Source organism: Salmo salar, chromosome 11, assembly GCF_965601325.2.
Source record: "Salmo salar chromosome 11, fSalSal1, whole genome shotgun sequence".
NCBI classification, from domain to species: Eukaryota; Metazoa; Chordata; class Actinopteri; order Salmoniformes; family Salmonidae; genus Salmo; species Salmo salar.
In genome coordinates this window covers 80,752,861-80,767,187 of record NC_138301.1, presented here as the reverse complement: position 1 = coordinate 80,767,187, position 14,327 = coordinate 80,752,861, and the positions used below count along the sequence as shown (strand labels likewise).

Genomic DNA, 14,327 nt, shown 5'->3' with positions numbered 1-14,327 from the left:
CCAATGTGAAATGTAATAACTATGCCTATAGTATCCTTAAAAAAAGTTCATTAATAAATATCTCTGTCTTCTAAATCAAGTTTGTAACATCAGTACAGTAGCCATTCTTCGGAGGTGGGGATGGGCAGGTAGCTTAAACACACACAGACAAAGATTATCAGCTTGTTGGCAGCCACTGGAATAAGTTTCAATTTACAGAGTGAGGCCTTTGCATAGGCGCTTTTGCTGCGTTTTGTTGTGGGACTAGAAAAAAATCCCTGTAACATAAAATAATATTATTAATTGGTTCCCATGCTTTTAAAATAACGGTTCTGTTCCGGAACAGTATGGATAACTTTTGTTCCAGGTTCTGTTTCTGTTCCTTACAAAATGTCATTATTTTCCGGTTTTCAGTTCTGTTCCCTGAACCGGTTCCAACCCCTGATTATAACATTATAATACATTATAACATACCCTCGTGTGGGGTACTTTTGTAAGTCGGGTTATAAAACAATACAACACTCTAACATGGACATTTTTCGGGATGCCTGTGTAAGTCATACGCAAATAATGCAATACAACACTCTAAAACATGGACATTTTTCAATAAGTCAGGTTATAATGCATTACAACACCCTAGTGTGGGATACCTGTAAGTCAGGTTATTATAGTCATATAACATAGTCTATAACAGGTCATAACACATACCTTGACAATAGTCTATGTGCTAATTTGCGATCCAAACTCATATGGCTGATATTAGCATTGATGACTGAAAACAACACTCTCATGGGAAATCACGATCAGTCCACCATTTTTGGAGGATTTTTTTATACGACTGCATCAAACAACATCCAAGTCACAGTCTATCATGCCCAGAGAAATAGTAAACAACCAACTAGCTAATGTAGACCCTACTTGACCATTGACCAACTTTGTCAGGTTAACAGAACAGCAATGCAAAACCAGCCTTCTCACTGAGTCTGGCTATCTCTCCACTCTCCCACTCTCCCACCAACCCCACCATAGACTACAAACAAGACTGAGTGTCCATGCCCTCTGCTTTGCCGTGTCAGTGAGTGACCAGTTGGCATCAGATCAGAGACGAACAGGGCACGGCAGTGGGAGATTTCAGTCAGAAGATCGGATCCACTGCAGCTGGCATCGGCCCTAAAGCTTAACTAAGCCCTGGCAGCCTTCCAGATTTATATTAGGCCTTCTGAAGTTTCTGTTCCTATTTTCTTCTGTTTCTCTTCATCTCCTTCTCTGAGATCAGTCTAATCTAACTGGGCCTTTGTCTTTTCTGTGACGTGCTTTACCTTTCATCTCAGTGACTTTGTTGGACCCCAGGGTTGTGTTCATTAGGCACCAAACGGAAGAAAACTGCCTGAAACAGGGAAGGACTACCTGGTCCAATAAGAAACACTCACCTCCATTTCAGAACGCTATCAAACCATTTGACTGTTTTGTGCCCTAATGAACACGGTGACCCCTCTCAGTCCTGGTCTTTGAACTCTGACCTCTGACCCCACAGGTAGCCCAGCCACGACCCATCGGAACCTGACCTCTAACAGCCTCAGCGACTTCTCTGACCAACCAGATAGAGACCAGGTGAGGATATTATTGTGTGTGTTTGTGTGCGTCCGTGTTTGGGCACTCTACATTTCAACTCCTGCTTTAACGCTATGCAGGGTCAAAGATTGGGCACAGCGTGTGTGATGAAGTGTGTTCCTAGGGGTGTGTGGCCTTGCTCGACTGATAAAGCCTATGAGCCTAACGCACAAAAGAGCCCTGACACTCTCTCTCTCAAGTGTTTAGTGCCAATGTTGCTACTCCTCCTGAAGCCTGCTGAAACCAGTACACAGACACAGTAACTAACTCCGGGAATTACACTGACAACAGTAGGTCATTTGTCAAATTGCTCTGGCCTTGCTTAGTTGATCATCTCCTCACCCGAGGTCTCTGGATGTTTCGTTTTTTTTGCATTTCACTGGGACTGAGTAGTACGTCAGTGTCCCACTTAGGCCTTGATTTGAATTTAGCGGCATATTGACCTAAAGGGAAGGGCTGGTATGCCTTCACCTGGCCTATTATTCTGTATACAGTTGCACAGAGGTGAATCTTTTCTGTTGCTACTGTGTTACATTCTCATTACATATCATTATATAGACTTGTTCAAGTGTATAACCAATGAACAGAAAGGACTTCATTATGTGTCCTTTCTCAGACGGCTTGTGAGTTAGTGAGTCACAGAGTGATAAAAACGCTTTAATCTGTTTCTACAGACGCTACGAGCTGCAGTGTTGCCACATAATACAGCATGCAATGCCAATGTGCCGGGGACGGGTTGTACTGTGCGGCCCCATTTCATTCATGGAACTGTCCATTGTTACAGTACCTTTGCTGCTCTTCTCATTCTACTCTGATAAGGACGGTCGTTTCAAGCACCGTGTCTTTTGAATAGATGTGGGTCAAGGCTAGGATTTCATTGCTTTCTTTCTCTATGTTTATGTTTCTCATGCTCTCTCTCTCCCCTTGCTCTTTGTTCAACTCTGTCTTTCTCTCCCCTTTCTCTTTATCTCTTGTCCCCCCCTCTCTTAATCTCTCTTTCTCTTCCCCCCTTACCATCTGTAGCTGAAGAATAAGTTTATGAAGAAGCTTCCTCGTGATGCCGAGGCATCTAACGTCCTGGTTGGAGAGGTGGACTTCCTGGACACGCCCTTCGTGGCGTTCGTCCGTCTGCAGCAGGCTGTCATGTTGGGAGCTCTGACAGAGGTCCCCGTCCCTACCAGGTACCCTAATGACACCAACCACAATCACCACCACAATCACAATCACACCAGAACTAAACAAACCCACCAAATATACCACATATCTCATAGCCTGTAGAGCAGGCCTGGGCAATTCCAGTCCTCTGGGGCCTGATTGGTGTCATACTTTTGCCCCAGCCCCAGCTAACACGCCTGACTCCAATAATCAAATAATCATGATCTTCAGTTAAAAATGTAATTCGTTTAAATCAGGTGTGTTTGCTAGGGATGGGGGAAAAGTGTGACACCAATCAGGCCCCCTGAAGACTGGAATTACCCAGGCCTGCTCTCCAGGCTGATTGGTACTGTATTTATAGAGTTCAAACACTAGTGACCACTGTTTTACCAAATGTGGGCTTTGTGTTAACTGTCTATTTCTGAATATCCTTCTACTTTTTTTCTCCATTTCCTTTCAGGTTTTTATTCGTGCTGCTGGGGCCCAAAGGAAAAGCCAATTCTTACCATGAGATCGGACGTGCTATCGCCACCCTCATGTCTGATGAGGTACGTGACCACTGTGTCCAGCCCGCTTATATTGTATATTTACCAAGGAGTTGATACTGTCCAGTCTTCCCGGAGTTCAAGGGACTTGGTCCGTGTGAATGTATATTTTGTTTGTTAATCTGAGTGTGAGTCTATTGCTGCACTGCAGTGTTTGCCCTATGGTTAGTAAATGTCTGGCCAGCTGTAGTATTAAGAGATTAACATAGGCAGAAAGAAGACTCCAGGGCCACATATAGCACCCAGGTGGCATATGGCTCAACACGGTGTAGTCTAGGAAACTAAGATGTCATGTCTTACACAAGGCTTTCTGGATCCTACAGTTGTAATTATGAAATTGGCAAGGTTTACAAGGTTGATCTGGGATTGAAGTCATGGTACGGTTAGAGTTGATTTTAGCCTTATACTTCCACATAGATTTTTTTATAGATTTTTTTATTTCACCTTTATTTAACCAGGTAAGCCAGTTGAGAACAAGTTCTCATTTACAACTGCGACCTGGCCGAGATAAAGCAAAGCAGTGCGACAAAAACAACAACACAGAGTTACACATGGGATAAACAGAAGTCAATAACACAATAGAAAAATCTATATAGAGTGTGTGCAAATGAAGTAAGGAGGTAAGGCAATAAATAGGCCAATAGCAGCGAAGTAATTACAATTTAGCAAGTTAACACTGGAGTGATAGATGTGCAGATGATGATGTGCAAGAAGTAAATACAATACAAATACAAACACTCCTCTCCCTCCGATTACCCATATTGCACCTGACTCTCATATTCCCCACACACCCTTTTTTTCCCCAGGATATCCTCAAGTTACAGTTTAACTAAAACCTCAGCTTCCCTGTGAACGCTCAGTCCCATAGAGATCTTTATCTGACTGTGGGTCTGATGCTGCTTTTTGACTGTAACACCAGTGTTTCACTTAGTGTATACTGTACCAGGGAAGTTATACTAGGGAAGTTGTGTTTGCCTAGCTAGGGCTGTCAGTGAGGACTTGTGAAGAGCAGAATCGACAACCCCTGCATAATCAAAACAGTTGCTTTCTAAGAAGCTGTTAAAGCTGAAAGTACCAGTGGCCTGGCTTTGGCCCCAAGTGAGAGCTGGTCCGCCGGAGCCATGCCCCAGTGAGACACGGGTGCCGGCCCTTGTAGATGGAAACAGAAAGGGCTGAGCCTTTTAGGTTAACCACCTGGGGAAATCCTGTATGGAGTGATCTGCCCTGGCCTGAGTGGCCCAATACTCTGTGCCTGAGATTTACAGTGATACTCTCAGTGCAATAAGCTCAGTTGGTAGAGCATGGTGCTTGTAATGCCAGTATAGTAGGTTCGCAACACTGTACCACCTGTACTTAAAATGTATGCATGCATGACTGTAAGTTGCTTTGGATAAAAGTGTCTGCTAATTCAGATATATATATACTATTATTAAGAGATTATGGCTTAAATAGATGGGATACTGTAAGTCTTTACATAGAAATAGATGATAATGATTAGGATCCAATTACTCAGGTCACAATATGAGGAAGAGACAAGTGTGAAACAAGAAATGTTTGGTTGTGTGCTGCTGTTAATGTTAATATGATTCCTCATCTGTTGTGTTGTGGTCAGGTGTTCCATGACATTGCCTACAAGGCCAAGGACAGACAGGACCTGCTTGCTGGCATCGAGGAGTTCCTGGATGAGGTCATTGTCCTACCCCCTGGGGAGTGGGACCCCGACATCAGGATAGAACCCCCCAAGTCCCTGCCCTCGTCTGACAAGAGGTACAGCACTGCCACACACACACATCTGGTCCTAGAAGGGTTAAACAATTCTGTAAATGTTCCTAGTTCCTGGAAATTACTTAAATTGCGCATGTTTCTTTTTAAAAGTGACCCGGAGTATTCCCTCTCTTTCCTCCAAACTGGGCACTCATGGTGGACCACAAACAATCAGATGTGTGTCGGACAGTGATGTCTGTGGGTTAACCTACTGTGTCTGTCTGTATAGGAAGAACCAGTATAATGCTGGGGGTGGAGGGGATGGGCCCCAGATGAACGGGGACACACCAGGACATGACGGGGGTCAGGGAGGAGGCGGACATGGACATGTCGGAGAAGAGCTCATGAACACTGGGAAGTAAGGACGACACTGCTCATTACTACTAGCCTAAACCGTACGATATGGTGTAGTCTTGAATGACAGAGCAGTCTTAAACTGTCAATACAGAGGTGTCTTCAACTGCCAATGCCAACATGTAGTACATTGATAGAATGTCACTCGGCAGGGCCTCAACTCTCACTGAAATCAGAATGCAAAGCTATTTACTATTGCACTGTAACTTCACGCATGTTTACTTAGGAATTCCAGGAAATTACACCTCAGGTGTGTGGCCTAAGCAAGACACTATTTACCATTGCCTTTTAGTTACTCTATGTGCCAGACAGTGATTTGTGATGAGACAGCATCTTTAGTTATCTCGTAAACCAGACAGATTCAGTAGCTACGCTGACCAAAACAGAATGGGGATCGTAGCGATCCGTCTCCTTTTACGAGGCTACGTCTTTAAATCCTTTGCCAATAACAAAGAGTTTGTGGCATAAATGTAACGTTTTACTGTCACATTTTCATTGTTAAGGTTTTGCGGCGGCCTCATTCTGGACATCAAGCGGAAGCTGCCGTTTTTCGCCAGTGATTTCTACGACGCCATTCACATCCAGTCGCTGTCCGCCATCTTGTTCATCTACCTGGGCACCGTAACCAATGCAATCACCTTCGGAGGGTTGCTAGGAGACGCTACGGAAAACATGCAGGTGAGCCCCACCTGTTTATATGTCTTTGTGAAACAGAATCAGTTGAAATATTTATTAGATATATTTTTTTGCATAAGCATAACTGAATTTAAGCATTGGCAAATACTATATTAATCATTCGTAATGAGGGACAGGATATTGGCCTGTGACCTCAACAGGGCCATAGTTGTAGCATATAACTGGGACTGAGTTTTTCTTGGTCAGGTCACGTGGTCAGGAAAACTCCTTGTCATAGTACCGTCATGGCAAATGCTCAACTTCTACATCTAAATTGCTTTACATCTCCTTATAGCTCATCTTGTAATGTAGGCTATAGTTGAATTAACCTGACCTGGGACACAGCGCCCCGCTCTACTTGTGCAGTTGCCACTAACTGTGTGTTAAGGGCATATGCCAAGACAGGTGTATGTATATTGCTGGCTAGGATGATCTGGTTTACTGTAGATATGCAGACGGCTTGTTGACTGTTAGAGTATGAAGTGGGAGAGTACAACTAAACACACACACAACCCCCCACCCCTACCACCACACACTAATGCAAGCTGCATCAGTCGTAGCTGAGTAAACGCAACTCCGTATACTGAACATCTCAATGGAGTTCAGCTGCGATGAGTTTTGGAGGAGTGCATCGCCGACTATATCGAGTCGGTATCTGTCGATACTTGTAAAAATGTAACAAAAATGTACGCGTACCTTGTACCTATGTTTGGACTGTATAGCTATGTTGTTTGCTTTGGGTGCTGTAGTTTTGGATAAAAATAGCATTTTATACAACCTCCGCCAAGGAAGCCGTTTGTAACCGGAAAAGAAGCAGCCCCTTCATCGCACGGCAGATTTTTTTGCTTTAGCAGGGGATATATAGAATGACATTTTTTTTTATATAAAAAACTACGGAGCCCAACTTCTATTGTATTCTCCATTGGGAAACAGTGGGTTACACGGCCCAATAGAATTAAGTTATTAACAAAAACTACGGATTGCAGAACCCCTAAAAAATTATAGTTATACAGTGCAAACATATGTATGCATTAAAGAATGCACATTTTTACAAGTATCGACTGATGCCGACTTGATGTAGTCCAAGTGACAACTCAAATCTATTGAGATGTATATGGGGTTGAGTTTACTCAGCTACGTCAGTCGAGGCAGGCATGCGTGAGCCGAGGAGAGCTGGCCTCAGGGGATTTGGCTCCACTAGAAATAACAGATCCAGATTACTCAGCAAGCCTCATCAATGCCCCATCTCCTCCGTCCTCCCCCAACCTCACTCCACTGTGTGGGAGGGGAAGGGAATCCCTCTCCTGACCTCTGACTTTTCCAAGAAGCCATAGCTATCCAAGCATCGGTGCACAACATTCCAGGCAGCGTAGCAATGATCCTGCATCCCATCTGTCCATTGTCTCCTACCCAGGCCTGGTGATGGTGTGTAAAATACAGCTAGTATAAACACACGATGGCACAATGTGAACTTGAACAGGGCTGTCTGTCCTGATTGGCCTGTATAACAGCTCTTTGTATGTCTGGAGCTGTATGGTGGGGGAAATAAAGCATTCGCTGAATCGGCAGATTGATATCATGATGTCGAAAGAAATTACATTTCTCACATGCTTCGTAAACAACAGGTGAAGACTGAAATGCTTACCAACAATGCAGAGAGAAAAAAGATCATTCATATGAAAAATAATAACGAGGAATAAATACACAATGAGTAACGATAACTTGGCTATACTTTGGAAAGTATTCAGACCCCTTGACTCTTTCCACATTTTGTTACGTTACAGCCTTTTTGTAAAATGGATTAAATATATATATATTTTGCAATCTACACACAATACCCCATAATGACAAAGCGAAAACAGGTTTTTCGATTTTTTTTTGCAAATGTATTAAAACAAAAAAAACATACGTTATTTACATAAGTATTCAGACCCTTTGCTATGAGACTCGAAATTGAGCTCAGGTGCATCCTGTTTCCATTTCTCATCAATGGTGACTTTAAAACTGAGCAATTGGGGGAGAAGGGCCTTGGTCCGAGATATGACCAAGAAACCAATGGTCACTCTGACAGAGCTCTAGAGTTCTTCTGTGGAGATGGGAGAACCTTCTAGAAGGACAACCATTTCTGCAGCATTCCACCAATCAGGCCTTAATGATAGAGTGGCCAGACAGAAGCCACTCCTGAGTAAAAGGCACATGACAGCCCGCTTGGAGTTTGCCAAAAGCACCTAAAGCCCGGATTTGAATCCGATCAAACATCTCTGGATTGACCTGAAAATAGCTGTGCAGCAACGCTCCCCATCCAACCTGACAGAGCTTGAGGGGATCTGCAGAGAGGAATGGGAGAAACTCCCCAATTACTGGTGTGCCAAGCTTGTAGTGTCATACCCAAGAAGACTCAAAGCTGTAATCGCTGCCGAAGGTGCTTCACCAACTACCCATGTTGCTTTGTCATTATGGGGTATTGTGTGTAGATTCATCAGGAAAAAACGATTTAATACATTTTAGAATAAAGCTGTAATGTAACAAAAAAGTCAAGTCGTCTGAATACTTTCCTAATGCACTGAATACACAGGGTACCAGTACAGAGTCGATGTGCAGGCGTACACAGTCATTGCGGTAGATATAGGGATAAAGTAGGGATAAAGTGACTAGGCAACAGGATAGATAAATGGTAGCAGCATTGTTTGATTTTATTTTACCTTTATTTAACCAGGTAGGCTAGTTGAGAACAAGTTCACATTTACAACTGCGACCTGGCCAAGATAAAGCAAAGCAGTTCGACAGATACAACAACAGAGTTACACATGGAATAAACAACATACAGTCAATAATACAATAGAAAAAGTCAATATACAGTGTGTGCAAATGAGGTAGGTTAAGGGAGGTAAGGCAATAAATAGGCCCTAGTGGCGAAATAATTACAATATAGCTGTCACGATCGTCTAAAGGAGTAGACCAAGGCGCAGCGTACTTAGAGTGCCACATGTTTAATAAATATGAAACTCACCAAAACAATACAGACGAAAACGAAGCGTGACGTTCTGGGCTGCTCACAGGCAGCTACACAAACACAAGATCCCACCAAGCACAGGTGGGAAAAGGCTGCCTAAGTATGATTCCTAATCAGAGACAACGATAGACAGCTGCCTCTGATTAGGAACCATACTCAACCCAAAACAAAGAAATACAAAAACATAGAAAAAGGAACATAGAACACCCACCCTAGTCACACCTTGGCCTAACCAAAATAGAGAACAAAACCCTCTCTATGGCCAGGGCGTGACAATAGCAATTAAATACTGGAGTGATAGATGTGCAGAAGATGAATGTGCAAGTAGAGATAGTGGGGTGCAAAGGAGCAAAATAAATAAAATAAATAACAGTATAGGGATGAGGTAGTTGGATGGGCTATTTACAGATGGGCTATGTACAGGTGCAGTGATCTGTGAGCTGCTCTGACAGCTGGTGCTTAAAGTTAGTGAGGGAGATATGAGTCTCCAGCTTCAGTGATTTTTGCAGTTCGTTCCAGTCATTGGCAGCAGAGAACTGGAAGGAAAGGCGGCCAAAGGAGGAATTGGCTTTGGGGGTGACCAGTGAAATATACCTGCTGGAGAGCATACTAGGGGTGGGTGCTGCTATGGAGACCAGTGAGCTGAGATAAGGCGTGGCTTTACCTAGCAAAGACTTATAGATGACCTGGAGCCAGTGGGTTTGGCAACGAATATGTAGCGAGGGCCAATGAGAGCACACATGTCGCAGTGGTGGGTAGTATATGGGCCTTTGGTGACAAAATGGATGGCACTGTGATAGACTGCATCCAATTTGTTGAGTAGAGTGTTGGAGGCTATTTTGTAAATGACATCGCCGAAGTCGAGGATCGGTAGGACAGTCAGTTTTACGAGGGTATGTTTGGTGGCATGAGTGAAGGATGCTTTGTTGCGAAATAGGAAGCCGATTCTGGATTTAATTTTGGATTGGAGATGCTTAATGTGAGTCTGGAAGGAGAATTTACAGTCTAACCAGACACCTAGGTATTTGTAGTTGCCCACATATTCTAAGTCAGAAACGTCCAGAGTAGTGATGCTGGACGGGCGGGCGGGTATGGGCAGCGGTCGGTTGAAGAGCATGCATTTAGTTTTACTTGCATTTAAGAGCAGTTGGAGGCCACGGAAGGAGAGTTGTATGGAATTGAAGCTCGTCTGGAGGTTAGTTAACACAGTGTCCACAGAAGGGCCAGAAGTATACAGAATGGTGTGGTCTGCGTAGAGGTGGATCAGAGAATCACCAGCAGCAAGAGCGACATCATTGATGTATACAGAGAAGAGAGTCGGCCCGAGAATTTAACCCTGTGGCACCCCCATAGAGATTGCCAGAGGTCCGGACAACAGGCCCTCCGATTTGACACACTGAACTCTATCTGAGAAGTAGTTGGTGAACCAGGCGAGGCAGTCAGTTTGAGAAACCAAGGCTGTTGAGTCTGCCGATAAGAATGTAGTGATTGACAGAGTCGAAAGCCTTGGCCAGGCCGATGAAGACAGCTCCACAGTATTGTCTTTTATTGATGGCGGCCATCTTGGCTCTCATTGTAAGTGATGCGTCAAAAGAGTTAGTGCAAAAAGGGTCAATGCAGATAATCCGGGTTGCTATTTATTAAACTGAGATTTTTTTTGTCACTGGCCTACACACAGTACCCCCCATAATGTTAAAGTGGAATTATGTTTTTAGAAATATTTACAAATTAATTAAAAAGGAAAAGCTGAAATGTCTTGTGTCAAAAAGTATTTGTTATTGCAAACCTAAATGAGTTCAGGAGTAAAAATGTGCTTAACAAGTCGCATAATAAGTTGCATGGACTTCATAATAAGTTGCATGGACTTTTTAAGAGTGTGCTCCTAATCTCAGCTCGTTACCTGTATAAAAGACACCTGGGAGCCAGACATTTTTCAGATTGAGAGGGGGTCAAATACTTATTTCCCTCATTAAAATGCAAATCATTTTATAAGATTTTTGACATGTGTTTTTCTGGATTTTTTTGTTGTTATTCTGTCTCTCCCTGTTCAAATAAACCTACCATTAAAATTATAGCCTGATCATTTCTTTGTTAGTGGGCAAACATACAAAATCAGCAGGGGATCAAATACTTTTTCCCCTCACTGTATGTGCTTCTTTGTGTGGAGTAAAGGTGATCTAGAGTTGTTTTCCCTTATTGTTACACAGGTGACATGCTGGTAAAAATGAGGTTAGACTTTTCCCTGCATTAAAATCACCAGGCACTTGGAGCGCCACCTCTGGATGTGCATTATCTTGTTTGCTTATGGCCCTATACAGCTCATCCTGAATTGAATTTTGCTGCTCTATCGATCGCTCCATGCATCAGTCTGAACCTCCTATCCTAGAAGTCGTTTGGGCTGATGTCCAAATGACATGATTCAGGATCTGTGTAGGCCAGCTCTGGCTCAACCCATTTGGTTTCTGGGACTAATCAGAACGTTTTGAATGTGTTCACATTTGAGAAGTCGTCGGGGAGGAAGCAAATCCAGACTCATTGTAGAGAAGGAACATTAGTGGGCGTGGCATTTGGCCGGAGCGATGTGGATGGGTAACCTGGCAAGCCAAGTGTGACAAGAGCTTTGCTCTCTTGTTTTTTTTGTGAGGGTAGGGTACCAGAACAGTAGTTTGGAACCAGACCCTGCCTTCGGCCCTCCACCAATCACTCTCCTGTCCAGTCCCACTCGGTTTAAACATATCTAACAGTGGTTTGGATTTTGCCACTCTCGCTGTTTACTCCGTGTTCTTGACCTAGGACCTTTAACTAACTCCACCCGGAGACTAATCTTTCCCTGGATTTGGGACAAACGTCTCCATCTGCCTCTTTTTTTTCTATCTCTGTCTGTATGTGTGTTTCTTTGACTCACCAGCCCGTCTGTGTCCCTCTCCTCTCCTGTCCTCCAGGGTGTGTTGGAAAGTTTCCTGGGCACGGCAGTGACAGGGGCCATATTCTGTCTGCTGGCTGGCCAGCCTCTCACCATCCTCAGCAGCACCGGTCCTGTACTGGTGTTTGAAAGGCTCCTCTTCAACTTCAGCAAGTAAGTGTCACCCTCTCTATTTTTCTTGCATTATGAGTACCACAGATATTGATACTCCGTCGGGGAGGCTTTCAAGAGTAGGTTCCTCCGGGTTGTTAACACTGTGGCTCCCATTAGGCAAGTTAGAGTAAAGCAGAGAGCCAACCCTTCGTTTAATCATGATATCCTTGAAGCCATTGAATGAAGGAATAAGGCCTTCCTTTTATATAAAGGGCTCAGGAATGAGGCTTAGAAGATTGTGGAAGCCAAAAGGGTGTACTATACTGACTACATTGCAGAGAACCAAAATAACCCCAAAAAGCTGTCAAAATCATTAAAGGAATTAAGATGTACCTCTGCCACAAACAAATCCACTAGACTGGGGACTAATGAATTCAACTCATATTTTACCTCAGTAAGTAGGCTGGCAACTTACCCACCACCAGTCGTTTGTTTCTCTCTCTCATATTTAAATGACCTCCTATGACTGGGGAAATATGTCTGAGAGAATTCAATAGAAGTTAAACAAATTAGCAACAATAATGGCCCTAGGGATGTTTTGCTTTGCTCCAGTATTTGTTTTCAGAGTTGGACTGTTGTTGTGAGGATTACCAGTGGTATGTGGTACTGGCTCAAGGGTACCATGGTGCCCACTAAAAACCCAAACCCCAATCTAATTCACCATGTGAATGTGTTTAGTTCTCCTTCTGGCAAAAGCTGCGTATTGCTTTTCTATTTACACAGGTTCTGTGTATCCTTCAATATAAAACAAGTAAAACTAAAATACAAATAATACTCACGATAGACATAAACAATATGAATTTCATCCCCAGTCAGAGGTTGGCCACATTGTTTTGGGCTCAAGTTTTTGTATCTATCTGATTCTCTGGAACAAATAGTCCCTTGATTTATTCACAATAACAAACAAACTGCCTGCGGTCCCGTTGCCAGGCCGATTGTCCTTTCATTTCCCGCTGCGTCCTGCTCGCTACTTCCTATTTCCTCCACTGAATGGGGTCATGTGACCCCGGTCTAGACCTGCTCCCACACGGGGCAGACCAGACCAAAATTCTCTCCTCTTTCTCCGCTCTTTTTTTCCCTCCTCCTTGCCATGCCAGAGAGAAGGCCATCTTCTAGCATTACATTACAGAGAACACTGGAGTGGTTATGTTCCGTTATGAATAATTCACATTCATTCAATGTCATAACTTGAATGGAGACTACCAAAGCTGAGCTGACGGCGCCATGTTTCCACGGCTAGGGTCTGAGTTGAAGCCGCCATGCCCTTCCACTGTTTTCACGACTGGGTTCAGTGACTCCTCAGTCAGTGGTGTTGTTTGCAGGCCTTACAGCCTCTGTCCATCTTTCTGCCTGTCTCTGATACACACAAAACACACATAATGTACATGCTGTGCAAAGCATCGATTTGGGATAGGAATGGCCAAGTGACTTAGAAGGGACTTCCTTTTTAGATAAAGGTTAATATATTAATGTGCTACCATCTCTCCCACCTTTCCCTCTACAGAGACATTGACTTTGACTACCTGGAGTTCTGGTTGTGGATTGGCCTACTCTTACATTAACTAACCATGGTTGTACCATCACTCTCTCTCTCCCTCCAGAGACAATGACTTTGACTACCTGGAATTCCGGCTGTGGATCGGCCTGTGGTCAGCTTTCTTTTGCCTGGTGCTGGTTGCCACAGATGCCAGCTTCCTGGTCCAGTACTTCACCCGCTTCACGGAGGAGGGCTTTTCATCCCTCATCTCATTCATCTTCATCTACGATGCCTTCAAGAAGATGCTGAAGCTGGCCCACTACAACCCCATCAACGCTGACTACGACCCTAACTACGTCACAACGTACGACTGCCGCTGCATGCCCCTACCAGACGACGGTATGCTGATCAGCACTGTGCTCACAGCTCATTGGCTGTTGTGTAGTTTAAACCAATCCGATCAGAAGGTGCTAATGATGATGATCCAGGTGACAACAAGGGTGTAGCTACCGAAGAGGGTTTGACCCATTTATATATAATCCCTTTCTGATTCTGTGGTTTGGCCAGTGTTGCTCTAGCTTTGAGTCGGTGATCTCACGTCCCATTGACATCCCTATAGCTCAGAAAACAATTTCCCAGAATATTTAAACTGATTATAATTATATGTTCCAAGTATGT

At 43.8% G+C, this 14,327-nt stretch overlaps 1 protein-coding gene across 2 annotated transcripts in view; it reads left to right on the top strand.

The window, feature by feature from the left end:
* The window catches only part of LOC106562935 (electrogenic sodium bicarbonate cotransporter 1), a 68,174-nt gene that overhangs the window by 36,642 nt on the left and 17,205 nt on the right, over positions 1-14,327 (top strand). For both annotated transcript variants that reach the window (XM_045689855.2, XM_045689854.2), the window contains exons 7-14: positions 1,514-1,590; positions 2,614-2,771; positions 3,206-3,293; positions 4,903-5,057; positions 5,284-5,412; positions 5,912-6,086; positions 12,039-12,172; positions 13,774-14,048. In XM_045689855.2, the coding sequence (XP_045545811.1) occupies positions 1,514-1,590; positions 2,614-2,771; positions 3,206-3,293; positions 4,903-5,057; positions 5,284-5,412; positions 5,912-6,086; positions 12,039-12,172; positions 13,774-14,048 (1,191 nt within the window). The remainder of the gene's footprint in view (positions 1-1,513; positions 1,591-2,613; positions 2,772-3,205; positions 3,294-4,902; positions 5,058-5,283; positions 5,413-5,911; positions 6,087-12,038; positions 12,173-13,773; positions 14,049-14,327) is intronic.